We start from the raw sequence: 14,014 nt of genomic DNA, 5'->3' as shown, positions 1-14,014 counted from the left end.
TTATACGGGTTTAATAGGATGAAGGAATGACTAAAAACTAGGGACCAGCTGGTTTCATAAAATTCTTTAAAATTTTTCATAATATTATATTACGTTTTCCTATAAAAAGACACAAATCAGTTAATACAGAACTAATACGTTTTTTACTCATCATTCTAAAGGGAAAGATCAAAATATATGAGTAACTGTCTTAGTATGCTATAATATGTAACATGTGGCATCTTAATTTTTTCAGCAAAATGGAAATATAGTGATAAAGGAAAGGAAGAAATGCAATTTGCTGTTGGTTGGAGTGGTTCTTTAAATGTCGAAGAAGGGTAGGTGTCAGTTAATTTTTTTTTGCTCTTGTGTTAATGTATATTTAAATCTTTTGACTTATAACTGAATCTGTTAAGAAGTTTCATCATTTTAAATGTTTAAAAAATGTACATGCATCTCAACTTTAGAGATTGTAGACAATGGTCTGGCCAGCAAATTCTTATTGTACTCATGATATTTCTTTTTTAAAAATCTGTTTCAAAGAGGATGAGAGTTCAGAAAGAATCCCATAAAATCCTTTTTACATTTTGTCTTTTCTCCCTTTTCTTCATTGCTAGTTTTATTCATCCAGAAAGCCAGGCATTCATTGTGCTCTCTGTTTTACCAGTATCAGGTTTGTACTGAAGGATACTATGCTACATTAAATCTTAAAACTCACAGTTGGGATATTTAAGGTTCCTGCTGACCCAGTAAACCTTTTTAAACCATGATCTCTGTAGTAATTACATGATGGGGCTGCTAGTCTGGAACCTTGAGCCAGGAACTATTTTCAGTTAAACTTTTATGATTGGAAACTCTGATCAGAATGGAAAAGATCCTTCAGACTGAATTCAGATAAAAGATATCACCTGGAAGGACTTAGAATATGTCTGGCATCTTACAGATACTTAATGAAGTGTTTTCTATTATCAGAATAAATTGATCACAATTCTCTTAGTGTCAGCACTTAAAAGACATTTGCCACAAATGCAGAGCAAAATAATACTTTAAAAACAATAAACAAAAAGATTAATTTTGTTCAGTGATTACCTACTGTGCTATATGGGGCAAAAGAGTTTATAATTACTTGAAAAAGCTGGTGATGGTCCCAAGGTTTGACAGGTAAAATAAAATTCAGAGTTGTTTTCATTTCAAGGTTTAGTCTGAGCTCTTGACAATATTTCAAGTCCACATGTCTAAAAAAATCTTTTTTAGGATATCAACCCTAACATGTGCTTAAAAAGAAGGAAGCAGGTAGTTGAAATACTGTGTCTCTAATATATCTCTAGAAGTACAATTTACATGTGATGTGACTAGCAGTTCCTCCTACCCTCAGCCCTGCCCGTCACCTTGAACCAGGAGGTGTGTTGAAATTCTTAGTTGGTATGAAAGGCGAGTGGATGGTAGGAAGTGCCTGCGGGTGATCATTTGAGATCTTCTAGGTTCTGTATACAGTCTTTTGTGTAAGCAAAGTTTTGCTTTCATGTTTTTGCTTTCAAAGTTTTTGCTTTCATGTTTTCATGACAATACAGAGTAAAAAAACGCCGTATTTTATTAACTTCAAATGAACACAATGTTATATTTTATTGTGAATGAATATTGTGGAGTTTTACTGTGTTTTTACTTGTGCATCAACTAAAACTGGTCCACAAAGTTCATTTTCCACTTACTACCCTTTAATATTAAACTTTAGAAAAATAAAAACAATTGATAGTTTATTGGATAACCATCTGATTTTAATCTTGTTTTTGTTTTCAGGGAACGTGTAACTAGTGCTCTTTGTATCCCTCTAGCAAGCCAAAAGAGGTAAGGATAAATAAGAGTTGTGTGTTTCTTTACTTTGGTGCATGAGATATTAAGATTGTAAATTTTATTGGTAACAGGAGTTCCACTGGGCGTCCTGACTGGACCTGCATTGTGGTGGGTTTTACTTCGGGTTATGTACGCTTCTACACTGAGGTGAGTTGAATTTTCAGCAGGTAGAAAAGACTGCAGTATTTCTTTATGCATCCCCATATACTAGTTTGTGACTTTATTATTACCTGATGTTTATAAATGTATAATTGATACTTCATGGGGATGGAGGCCAGGATAGGCAATATGGCCTTCCTATGGATGATATAGAGAAAAAAGCTGTAGTCTTCTAAAAAGAGAGTACCTGATATCCATGGAAAACTGCTGGGGAAATGATACTCTCTGGCAGCCATACCTGTTCATGTATATTGGTGAGGAAACAAGCAGAGCCCTTCTCTGTGCTTCCTTCTAGAATGGTGTACTCTTGCTTGCACAGCTGTTGAATGAAGATCCAGTGCTTCAGCTTAAATGCAGAACCTATGAAATCCCCCGACATCCTGGTGTAACTGAGCAGGTAATAAAAAAGATGATGTTCAAAGTGATAGGGATATTACTCTGAAGCAGTTTCTCCCCACCTTTTTGCATGGAAATTTAGAGAAGTTTTTGTCTTGTGGCAGTTAGCTATGCTTTCACATTCTAGAGAGATAATCTATTTGTAGCTGTTTACAGAATTCTAGTCTTGCTATAATTTTTAAAAAAATGTTTATTTTTTAGTTGTAGTTGGACATAATACCTTTATTTCAGTTATTTATTTTTATGTGGTGCGGGGGATCAAACCCAGGATCCCGTACGTGTGAGGTGAGTGCTCTACCGCTGAGCCACAACCCCAGCCCATCTTGCAGTAATTTTTTAATGAAGTATTATGTTTCACTTTATAATAAAAGTAAAATACTTAGAAGCCAAGAAAGTTTCTTATTTTTTGACTTTAATAGTGACTTAAGGCAAAAGTGTGATATGTAACCTTATGATGTTTTTTGATTAGGTATCCAAAATTACCCATAGTAAAAGAAAAGTTCTGTTCTTAGTAGTACTGCTACTTTGTAGTTAACTTTTTTTTTTTTAAGCAAAGGTTGTTAAGTTTTTATAGAGGAAAATGTTTTTTTTCTATTTATTGGAAGATTTATTGTTCAGTGTGAGACTTTCACTTCTTCCTAGGTTTCTTGTGAGATCTTGGTTTTCTCACAATCAAAATATAATTGTAGAGCTTAAGCCAATATGCTTTTATTTGGTTTGCAGTAAGGATAGTCAAAAATATATAGCATGCCTTTCTTTCGTTAAAAATTTTTAAAATTTAATACATGACAGTAGAATGCATTTATATCCTTTATATACATAGATGGAATATAATTTCTCATTTTTCTGATATAATTTCTCATTTTCATGTTACAGAATCATATTGGCCACGTAGTCACATATATACATACAGTAATAATGTCTGATTCATTCTACTAACTTCCTATCCCCACATTTCTCTCCTTCCCTCCCATTACTTTCCTCTACCTAATCTAAGGTAACACTGTTCTTCCCTAGTGCTCCCCTCCCCGGCCTTACTGTGAATTAGAATCTATATATTAAAGAAAACATTTGGCCTTTGGTGTTGTGGGATTGGCTTATTTTGCTTAGCATGATATGCTCCAACTCCAACCATTTACTGGCAAATGCCATAATTTCACTGTTCTTTAAAGCTGAGTAATATTTCATTGAGTATATAAACCACATTTTCTTTATCCATTCATCTGTTGAGGGACATCTAGGTTGGTTCCATAGCCTAGCTGTTATGAATTGAGCTGCCATAAAAATTGATGTGGCTGCGTCACTATAGTATGCTGATTTTAAGTCCTTTGGGTATAAACTAAGGAGTGGGATAGTTGGGTCAAATGGTGGTTTCATTCTCAATTTTCTGAGGAAGCTCCATACTGCTTTCCATAGTGGTTGCACCAGTTTACAGTCACCAGCAATGTATGAGTGTACCACATCCTCGCCAACTTTTATTATTGCCTTTATTCTTGATGATTGCCATTCTGACAGGAGTGAGATGAAATCTTAAGAGTAGTTTTCATTTGCATTTTTCTCTAATTGCTGGAGATATAGCATGCCTTTTTCTTTTTTGTATTTCTTGACTTCCACAAGATTTCAAGTGAACAAATTATGTGTATATTTGAACTTAAATTGTATGATAGAAAGATGGGAGCTATAAAAGAGATTTCATCTAGTAAGAGAGTCTAGATTAATATCTGTTAATACTGATGAATGAATTAGTGATATAAAGATACACCTAATTGCTGATTTATAGGACAAAATAAATTCTGTACAAGTTTTGATTGAGGGCAGGGCTCAATTAAGACTAGGACAATAAGAGCAAATTTCTCTGAGGAGGTGAGATTTGAATTAAGCCTTGAAAATGGGCGTAGAATTTAACTTGAATTTTAAATGGAAACAGGGGCACTATGTCAAGTAATCAAGAGAAAAATGAGGGAAGATTTACATGTAAAATCATGTATGCAACAACAAAGAAATCATGATAGGAAATAATGAGAAACTGCCTCTGGAATAAAGAGAGCAGCCAAATTTTGCATAAATTTGAAAGCTATGTCAAAATCAGAATTGATCCAGGAGTTGAGAGAAGCCCCTAAAGATTTATGTAAAGGAAGTGGTATAATTTAAGTGATTTTGAAGGACTGTTTCTTCAGAATGAATTGGAATTGTTAGAGACTGGAATTGGGAAGCCTAGGTTATCTGGCTTTTTTTTTTTTTAGGTTATCTATAATAGATGTTGAGTGTTGGGAACCAAGAGTAGTATTGCTATGGGAAAAAAGAAAGGATCAGTACAAAAATAATTTTGAAGGAACAATTGACAATACTTGGTTATTATCTAGAAATGAAGTGTATTAAAAAGAGAAATGAGTCAAACATAGCTCTAAGATTATCATTCTTAGAAGTGCCATTAACTAGAGGTGACTGCTTTTGCCATAAATTCATGGGGGTGATAGCCAGCGTCTAATTGGGGGGTTATTCTACCTGCTGAGAAGGGTATAAGCCACCTGAAAACTTAAAAGTCTAAAATGATTAATGAAAAACAAAATCAAATAGTATAGATAAATATATAAATATAAATATATATTTATATATACTTATATATAAATATATTTATAAAAGTGGAGCCCCTGATACATCCAGTCCACACAAGAGCTGGAACTAGACAAAGGAAAGATGGCTCCCATGGTTTATTTAAGGGGTTACATCAAAGGCAGGGATAAGGTTTCAAGGGCGGGTCTTGCTTTCTGATATCTTGCAGTCAGCAGGTTGATTAGCCATCTCAGGTGCTGTGTAGGACATGGCAGAGCAGGATAAAAATTCACAGTGTTCCTGGGCAGTTGACCAGAGGAAATGTCCACTGGTCATCCCCAAACACCAGATGTTTCTATCCACTAGGCTTTGATGCGTGGTGACCCACATGCAACCCATGGAAGCTTGTGACAATAAATAAAGGTTGTTAACTGTGGTCTGGGCATGTTGAATTTGAGGCAGTGGTTGGAAACAAAATGAAGACACCGGTATCATGTAATGATGCAAAGCTAGTATGTAAGCACAGAGGTTAAAATGGAGATGATGGCTGAAGTCATGGATAATGAATTCTCTTAAGTAAAGGGTATAGGAAAATAAAAGTATTGCTGAAGACTTAAGTCTAGACTTAAGTATTCATCATGAGGAGATAGAAGTGAAACTGTTGACAGCAACAAAGAGCATTTGGAAATCTAAGATAATGATACAAAGAACTGTTTTCCATTTTTCTCCAAATTGACTGTATAGTGAAGATCCTTTAAATGCTCTAAATTTGGCTGTCTATGATATTCATTTTTGAAACTGATAGAAAAAATATAACTAATATTTAGATGCTTGTGATTAGCCATACAAACAAAAAAATAATCTTTTAGCTGAAAAATAATTTTTATTGAACACAGAGAAGGAAGTCTTGTTGTTACTCTGTATGGTACATAAGTATCTCTGAATCTGACACATCAGTTTCTATGTGTATATCAAAAACTTGCTATTAGCTTCCTCACAGTATACTTCCAGGTCTATCAGAGATCACAGGTGCAGATTTTTAACTCCATTCTGGGGGCAAAAAAATGCATTGTAAGGGCAACATTGAGTCATTGCAGGGGAAGATTCCAAGAGAAAATGAGGTTTATTTCTGGAATGTCAAAGAAACTACTTCTGTGGCTTTTGAAAAAATAACAAAAACACTTTACACAGTATTTTTGAGCCTTTGGCATTTATGTCAGTATTTTCTTCAGGAAGATTCTGGCTTTTGGAGATAGTTTACTTGCTGGTGGTGAGGACCTTTTCTCTCTTCTAGCTCCTTCCCTGCACCATGCTCAGTGGACCATCATGTGAGCAGGCATGCCAGCTCCCTTACCCCTGGCTCCTGTTTCTTGTGGCCCCAAACTTTCTCTTAAAAGTACAAGTACCCTAATACTCTAATAGGAAAAGAGGCAAGGTAGACTTCCAAAGAAGAACTATAATTGGCCAAAAATCATGAGAATATGTTGAGCCTTAATAATCTAAGAGCTTGCCAGGGGACCCAAGATGTCAGGCTAGAGGCAGGCTCTAGGACCTGGGATTCAAGTAGCGGGAATACTGTTTCTCTGTGAGTGATTAGAGAACCCCAATATCTGCTCCCACGCAGGAATCCCAGCACCTTGTATTGCAGGTCTCCAGGCCTCAGCATCAGCGTGGGACTCCTGGCCCCTGTTCCCACACAGGACACCCAGCCACTGCCCACGCTCAGAACCTCCCGCCTCCGTTCACATGTGGACCTCCATCTACCAATGTGGTACTCCCCAAGTAGCCTCCCTTTTTGGGGCACTGCAGCCACTGCCATAGTCCCCTACACGTGGTAGCCTGCACCTGGGGACACCACATAGGGTCTGGAGACAGCCACCAACCACAACACTGCACTCTCCACAGAGCTGCATCTCTGAATACACAACCTAATGCCACCGCCTGGCCCCATCCGACCCGACATCCCATTACTGAAAGTAGCCGCCTCCATCTTGGTACACCTTTGTCGCCATCTTTAGTAGGGGAAACTCCCAGCTTGGGACATAGGATAGAACTTAAAAGCAAAATCAAGGTACCTAATGTCCCCAACTCCCCCATCTCTCTGGCCTCTGCTAACCCAGCACAGTGCTTGTGTCTATGTGGCTGGTCCATAGCTCATAAAACTTGGTCTTGAACTGCCCAATACAAAATAGCTCTCCTTGACAGGAATGCAGCCCACAAGACCTCTGGAGAGAAAGGTTCCTGATTGGGGGAGTAAGAAACAGTTTAGAGACTAAATTAGAGACCAGGAATTATGAGGTCTATAGGTGATATAAGGAGATAAGACCAGGTGTCCACATCACACCAGCGGGCCCCCAAAAGGGTCCTTATGGTACAACCTCCCATCAGGGCCCGGCAAGTGCTATACCCCACCTCAGGAGTTCCGCCCCCAAGACCAACCATCCCACCTTAATAACCTTCACCAACCTGAGGGTAGAGATACCCCACCTGTTGGATGAGAAGGGAAACAGGAAAGATACTGATCTCCAACAAAAACAATCCTTGTATCTTCCTTCAAGGTTTTTTTTTCTCTCTCTCTCCTCCCACTCTCACATCTCCAACATTTGTGAAACCAAGTAGTTTTCATTAATTAGGCTACTGAGGACCTGGATGTCTGAATAGTATATTACAGTTGTGTTGTACATTCTTTTGTCTCCTATTTTTACATTTTTCTTAATTTTTGTTTGTTTTCTGTATTCTCTATTGTCTTCCCACTTGTCTCCCCCAAGATTCTTTTCTCTTTTTTCTGCTACTACTCATCTTTTTTAGATTCCTCTTTCATGCTTCCTGTGATCTAATAACTCTATATCCTCACTTCCTACTCCCTCAACATTTCATCCTACACCTTACTCCCCGGTCTTTGTCTGCCATTAGACACTGTAGACCCTTTTGCAAACCTACTATTAATATTGTAGATAAAAATTGAATTTTCTATATATTGTGCAAAACCGTAAACATTGTGCAAAACCGTAAACATTGTGCAAAACCGTAAACATCTCAACAGGAGCTATTTGGTTTAATGCTGTATATTGTTGTATATTGGGATCTGTTAATATTGTTCTCCCCCTTAAAGGAGAACAACCCTGCAGGGATACTATAAGCCTATAGGGTGAAAACTGTAATGCCTCAGATCCACAGTGCTAGGAGGGAAGACACACAAACAATGTGAAAAAACAAAGGGAGAAAGTGCCCCAAATAAACCAAGATACTGCATTATTAGAATCCATGGCCAGCACAGCAGAATAAATGACAGAGGAGGAGTTCAGGATGTACATAATTAAGATTTTCTGCGAATCAAAGGATGATATAAGAGAACAAATACAGGCAGCAAAAGATAATTTCAATAAAGAGCTACATAAGCAAATACAAGAAGCAAAAAGAGATTACTTCAATAAGGAGATGGAGGTTCTGGGGAAAAAAAAAACAAACAGAAACCCTTAAAATAAAACAATAAACCAAATTAAAAATACAATACAAAGCATTGCCAACAGACTAGATCACTTGGTATATGTGCTGCCGAAGCGAGCACAGACTAGATCATTTGGAAGACAGTGAAGACAAAATATATAATATTGAAAATAAAATTGACCACACATTAAAGATGGTAAGAAAACCATAAGCAGAACATTCAAGAATTATGGGATAACATGAAAAGACCAAATTTAAGAATTATTGGGATAGAGGAAGACATAGAGTTCCAAAACAAAGGAATGGACAATCTATTCAATGAAATAATAACAGGAAAATTTTCAAACATGAAGAATGAATTGGAAAATCAAATACAGGAGGCTTATGGGACACCAAATATACAAAATCACAGCAGATCCACACCAACCACATTGTAATGAAAAAGCCTGGTATACAGAATAAAAATAGAATTTTAAAAGCCATAAGAGAAAAGTTTCAGATTACATATAGGGGGAAACCAATTCTGATTTCAGCAGATTTTTCATCCCAGACTCTCAAAGGTAGAAGTTCCTGGAACAACATATACCAAACTCTGAAAGAAAATGGATGTCAATCAAGAATCTTATATCCAGCAAAATTAAGCTTCAAATTTGATGATGAAATAAAAACATTCCATGATAAACAAAAGTTAAAATAACAACTAGAAAGCCTGAACTCTAGAACATCCTCTGCAAAGTATTCCATAAGGAGAAAATTAAAAACAACAATGAAAATCAGTAAAGGGAGATATTACACTAAAGGAAAAACCAATCAAAGGAGAAACCAAGTCAAGTTCAAAACTAAAAATAAACAAAAGTAATCAGGAATACAAATCATGTCTCAATAATAACCCTGTATGTTAATGTCCTAAATTCATCAATCAAAAGACATAGACTGGCAGATTGGATTAAAAAAAAAAGACACGACAATATGCTGCCTCTAAGAGACTCATCCCTTAGGAAAAGACATCCACAGATTGAAGGTGAAAGATTCGGAAAAAACATACCACTCACATGGACTGTGGAAGCAAGCAGGGGTTTCCATCCTCATATCAAATAAAGTAGACTTCAAGCCAAAGTTAATCATAAGGATAAAGAAGGATAGGAGAGTGGTTTGATCTGCTGTGTCTTATGAAGATGATGGTAGCTGTGTGGCATGTGGGTTATAGACAGCGAGAGTGGAAGCAGGAAGCTAAATTGAATGTTCACTAACAAGAATTGGTTAAGCAAATTTGGGTACATAGCTAGGCATAGTGGCCTGCACCTGTAGTTTCAGCTACTTGGGAGGCTGAGGCTGGAGGATTGCTTGAGCTTAGGAGTTTGAGGCCACCATGGTTACCATAGTGAGAACCCATCTCAAAAAAAAAAAAGGAAAACTGGAGCCTTGGCAAAAAAAAAAAAAAAAGATTAAATGATTTGTTTACTTATTAAAAGGGAAAATAGCATTGTCATATTATTACATAGTAAAATATCTGTTATAGAAGACTATGTGGTAGCCCGGTGTGGTGGCATCTGCCTGTCATACCAGTAGCTTGGGAGGCTGAGGCAGAAGGATCAGGAGTTAAAAGCCAGCCTCAGGAACTTAGTGAGTCCCTAAGCAGCTCAGCAAGACTCTGTCTGTAAATAAAATATAAAAAATGCCTGAAGATGTGGCTCAGTGGTTAAGCGCCCCTGGTTTTAATCCCCAGTACCAAAACCTAAAAATAAAAATAAATAAATAAATAAATTTTAAAAGACTATGTGGTAGTTTTATGCAAATGTGTAAAAAATATATTTGAGAATATACATTGGGACATGTTTTGAGATTTTAAGTGCATTTTCTTCTTTCTGTATTGCCTGTATCTATGTAGTAATTATGTTTAATTTTTATGAAATGGAAAATATTTTTTTTAGTGTCTATTCTGAGACCATGTTCCAGAATATACAAAAGCTCATTTGAGAGGAATTTTAAGTATTTGGCCAAAAGATATTCTGAAATTAATTTTCCATTTATTTTTATTATTCCTGTGTCTTACGTTGCTTTGTGTGTTGGGTAGTTGACTGATGAGTCAAAGTGTTTTTGCTTTACGTTATTTATGACATTCAGGTTTTAACTAGACATGTTCGTTTTCCATTTCTATTTAAGAAAATTTATTTTGTTCTTTTTATTTCTAAAATAGAATGAAGAGTTGAGTATCTTATATCCAGCTGCCATTGTGACTATTGATGGATTTAGCCTCTTTCAGTCTCTTCGTGCTTGTCGAAACCAAGTAGCAAAAGGTAATTTTTTGGCAAGAAATATTTAACTAATGTGATGTTGCTTTATTTAATGTGAGCTGCTTTCAAAATTAGTATGTCTTCTTAAAAGAAAACAAAATAAACAAACAAACAAAAAAACGACTTTGTATTTTGATTTAAGGAAAAGCCTGCTTCTCTAGTTATGGAGTGCACTGATAGGTAGAGAGCTTAGAAAGATTAAGTCAAGGACTGAACGGTGTTCTCTGGAGGCAGTGGAGAATGGCCAGCACAGGAATAGTAGGCTTTCTTCACTGACCCAGCAACATATCTTAGTTAGGAGAAAGATTTGCCCTGTATTACAATCAGCATTGGGTCAGGAATTTGGTTGCATCTGGCAAATTTCTCAGTAGGTCAGCAGCTTTAGGGCCAATACACTATAATCCTGTGATTCTACATTATTTCCTTCCTTTCTGAGGACATAGTGTGTGCAGGAGACACTTTCCCCACAGAATGCAGGGCCCAGCAGAGTCAGCATCAGCCTCTTTTCGCTAACTTTGAATAGTTACAAATAGAAAAAAGCTAGAGGCATATATACATATACATATATGTATATGTATATATGTATATATACACATACACATTTTATATATATATATATATATATACACACACACACACACACACATACATACATACATACATATGATGAAAACTGCACAAATAATAAAGAATTCTTACTTTCTCTCCCTACAGTTTACATTATAATGCTATTATATCTTAGGAAGAGGATCTTGTTTTTCACTATTGTACCATTGATTGTAAGGTGCACTGTTATCTCTAGGAACAAAAATAATGCTATTGAAAGATACATCTCTCAATTTTAGAGATGTTAAAATATGAGGAAGAAAAGTCTTAAATTCAGTGAAAATACCAGAAGTAGAGCTTGTTTAATCTTTCTTTTAGAGATTGGATAGAAGAGCTTTAGCCGTTTTTATTTTAACTCCTAAATGATTGAAGTTACTCCCTAAAAACAGTTTCATTAGAATATGTTTGCTACTTCATAAAAGTCATTTCTAAATCCAGACCAAAAGATGCAAAATAATTTCTTCTAGGGCAAAAATGTACCATTTTATATTGCAATAGAAAATTTTTCTTTGTCTCTTTTAGCAGGTTGTGATTGATAAATTTCAGAAGTCTTGGTTTTATGGTTCTTTTTAATGATATGTACATTTTTATTGGGTCAGAATAATTTTTAATTTTTTTGCTTATTTTCATAACCTCTAAAATTTTAAAATTTGATCCACCATAATCTTCATTATTTTGAGAACATTTAAAATGTCATCATTAGTATATATGCCCAAAGAGTCTGGCAATTTTCTGTAGGTAGGAATTCTATTAATAAATTAGAATCTAGGTATGGTGGTACATATTGTAATCTCAGCTATGTGGGAGCCTGAGATGAAAGGATTGCAATTTCAAGGCTGGTCTGGGCAACTTAATGAGACCCTGTCTCAAAAAATAAAACTTAAAAAAGGGGGCTGAGCATATAGCTCAGTGTCAGAGCAGTTGCTTAACCTGCACAAGGCACTGTGTTCAATACCCAGTACTGCTTTAAAAAATGAAATAAAGTAGAAATAGACAATTATGTTATAATTAGTATTGTTGGCCATTGAATTTCTCATCATTTTTGAATTCTTATTTACTGTGTATAAGATCATAAAGTAATTTCACCTTCTAGAAAGTAAGGAATTAAACATTTAGTGCTCTATTGTTGTAAATTGCTCTAGTAAGAATTCTGATTATTTAGTCACAAATTGTTGTGGCATTTATTTCAGATTTTAGGAAAATTGCCTTTTGTTGGCCTTCCTATCAAATCTGCAGTGTTTAGAGGACTATATTTTCCTTTTGTTGAAGTGTACTTTTCTTCACAGAATTAACAGTCAGAATTTAGCAGCATTCTGATGTGTAATATTTACTGATAACTGGGACCTTGTGCATGAACTTATAGCATGGGTTGTTAATTGTTGCTTTTCCTTTAATTACTTATTAGGTAGAAGGACTGAGGTTAAAGATTGGCATTTTGTTAATTTTTCTGACAACGCTTTTGTTATTAACATATCTGTCAAGTCTAGTCTTATTTACCTAGATAGAAACCATGCTGTATGTGAGCTCTGCCAAGTATATCAGGTTTTTATTTTTTCAGTGAGTAAAACAAAACATGCTATTCCCAGATTTTCCTCTCTTTCTCAAGTGAAAATAATTGTTTACTTGGCATGAAGTGCAGCATGAATTCACCTTGATTTTCAGTAGATTTTTAATCATTTTCTCTAATTACTTAGATATTCCAAAGCTTGGTTGTCTTGTGTGACAGCCAACTTAGTCTTTCAAGTGTTTGCATTTTTATGTGTTGTTGTGGTGAGAATAAATCTCATTTTATGCCATTTCATTACTTTGCTTCATTATTAGTCAAAATATTAGAATAATAAGTTATTGTATATTTAATGGTTTTTGTTAAAGCTTCATTTTATCCATTATAATTGTTTGAATTGACTAATTTTTATTTCTGACAGCTGCAGCATCAGGCAATGAGAACATACAACCACCACCATTAGCTTATAAGAAGTGGGGTCTGCAAGACATTGACACTATTATTGATCATGCTAGTATTGGTAAGCATTACTAGTTCAGATTCTTTTGGAATTTACTTATTATACTTTTTGATTAAAGTATTTCATTTCTTAGAAATGGACATTTATACTTCTGTGAAAAAATGCATGCCATTAATGAGACGTTTGAAAGTTCAGATTCCAATCGTAGTCTTTAACAAATAGTAGCAGTTTAAAAAAAAAAAAGTAATTATGCCCTTAGTGACAGTTTTGAATAACTCACTCTTTGACATAACTTTTCAACAGACAGTTTTGGTCCATATAATGACCATATAAATCAGTCTTTTGAAAATGTAACCCTTAAACAACTATATAAAATGTGAATAATAGCCCAAAAGAAAGTACGAAGAAATTGTGAATGGTGTTTTAGTGACCTTTTTCGCTGTTTGACTAAAAGATCCAACCAGCACCATTGTAGAGGAGGAAAAGTTTATTTAGGGACTCACAGTTTCAGAAGTCTCAATCCATGAACAGCAGACTCCATTCCTCAGGGCTCAAGGTGAGGCTGAACATCATGGAGGAAGAGTGTGGTAGAGGGAAGCAGCCCACATGATGATCAGAAAGCAGAGAGAGAAACTCCAATTGCAAAATACAAACATGTATCCCAAAGCCACACCCCTTGTGCCTCCAGTTTCCACTCAGTTAATGCCATCAGGGGATTAGTCAACTGATTGGGTTAAGGCTCTCACAACCCAGTCATTTCCCCTC

General features: G+C 35.6%; 1 protein-coding gene across 2 annotated transcripts in view; it reads left to right on the top strand.

Annotated features, from left to right (window-relative positions):
* Positions 1-14,014, top strand: part of Rab3gap2 (RAB3 GTPase activating non-catalytic protein subunit 2) — a 107,344-nt gene that overhangs the window by 46,493 nt on the left and 46,837 nt on the right. For both annotated transcript variants that reach the window (XM_046438386.2, XM_046438385.1), the window contains exons 4-9: positions 236-317; positions 1,777-1,824; positions 1,902-1,977; positions 2,285-2,386; positions 10,583-10,682; positions 13,211-13,309. In XM_046438386.2, the coding sequence (XP_046294342.1) occupies positions 236-317; positions 1,777-1,824; positions 1,902-1,977; positions 2,285-2,386; positions 10,583-10,682; positions 13,211-13,309 (507 nt within the window). The remainder of the gene's footprint in view (positions 1-235; positions 318-1,776; positions 1,825-1,901; positions 1,978-2,284; positions 2,387-10,582; positions 10,683-13,210; positions 13,310-14,014) is intronic.

This window comes from Marmota monax, unplaced genomic scaffold, assembly GCF_021218885.2.
Source record: "Marmota monax isolate L192 unplaced genomic scaffold, Marmota_monax_Labrador192_F-V1.1 WCK01_AAM20220418_F8-fsc00118, whole genome shotgun sequence".
Classification (NCBI taxonomy): Eukaryota; Metazoa; Chordata; class Mammalia; order Rodentia; family Sciuridae; genus Marmota; species Marmota monax.
This window is presented reverse-complemented; position numbering and strand designations above follow the sequence as displayed.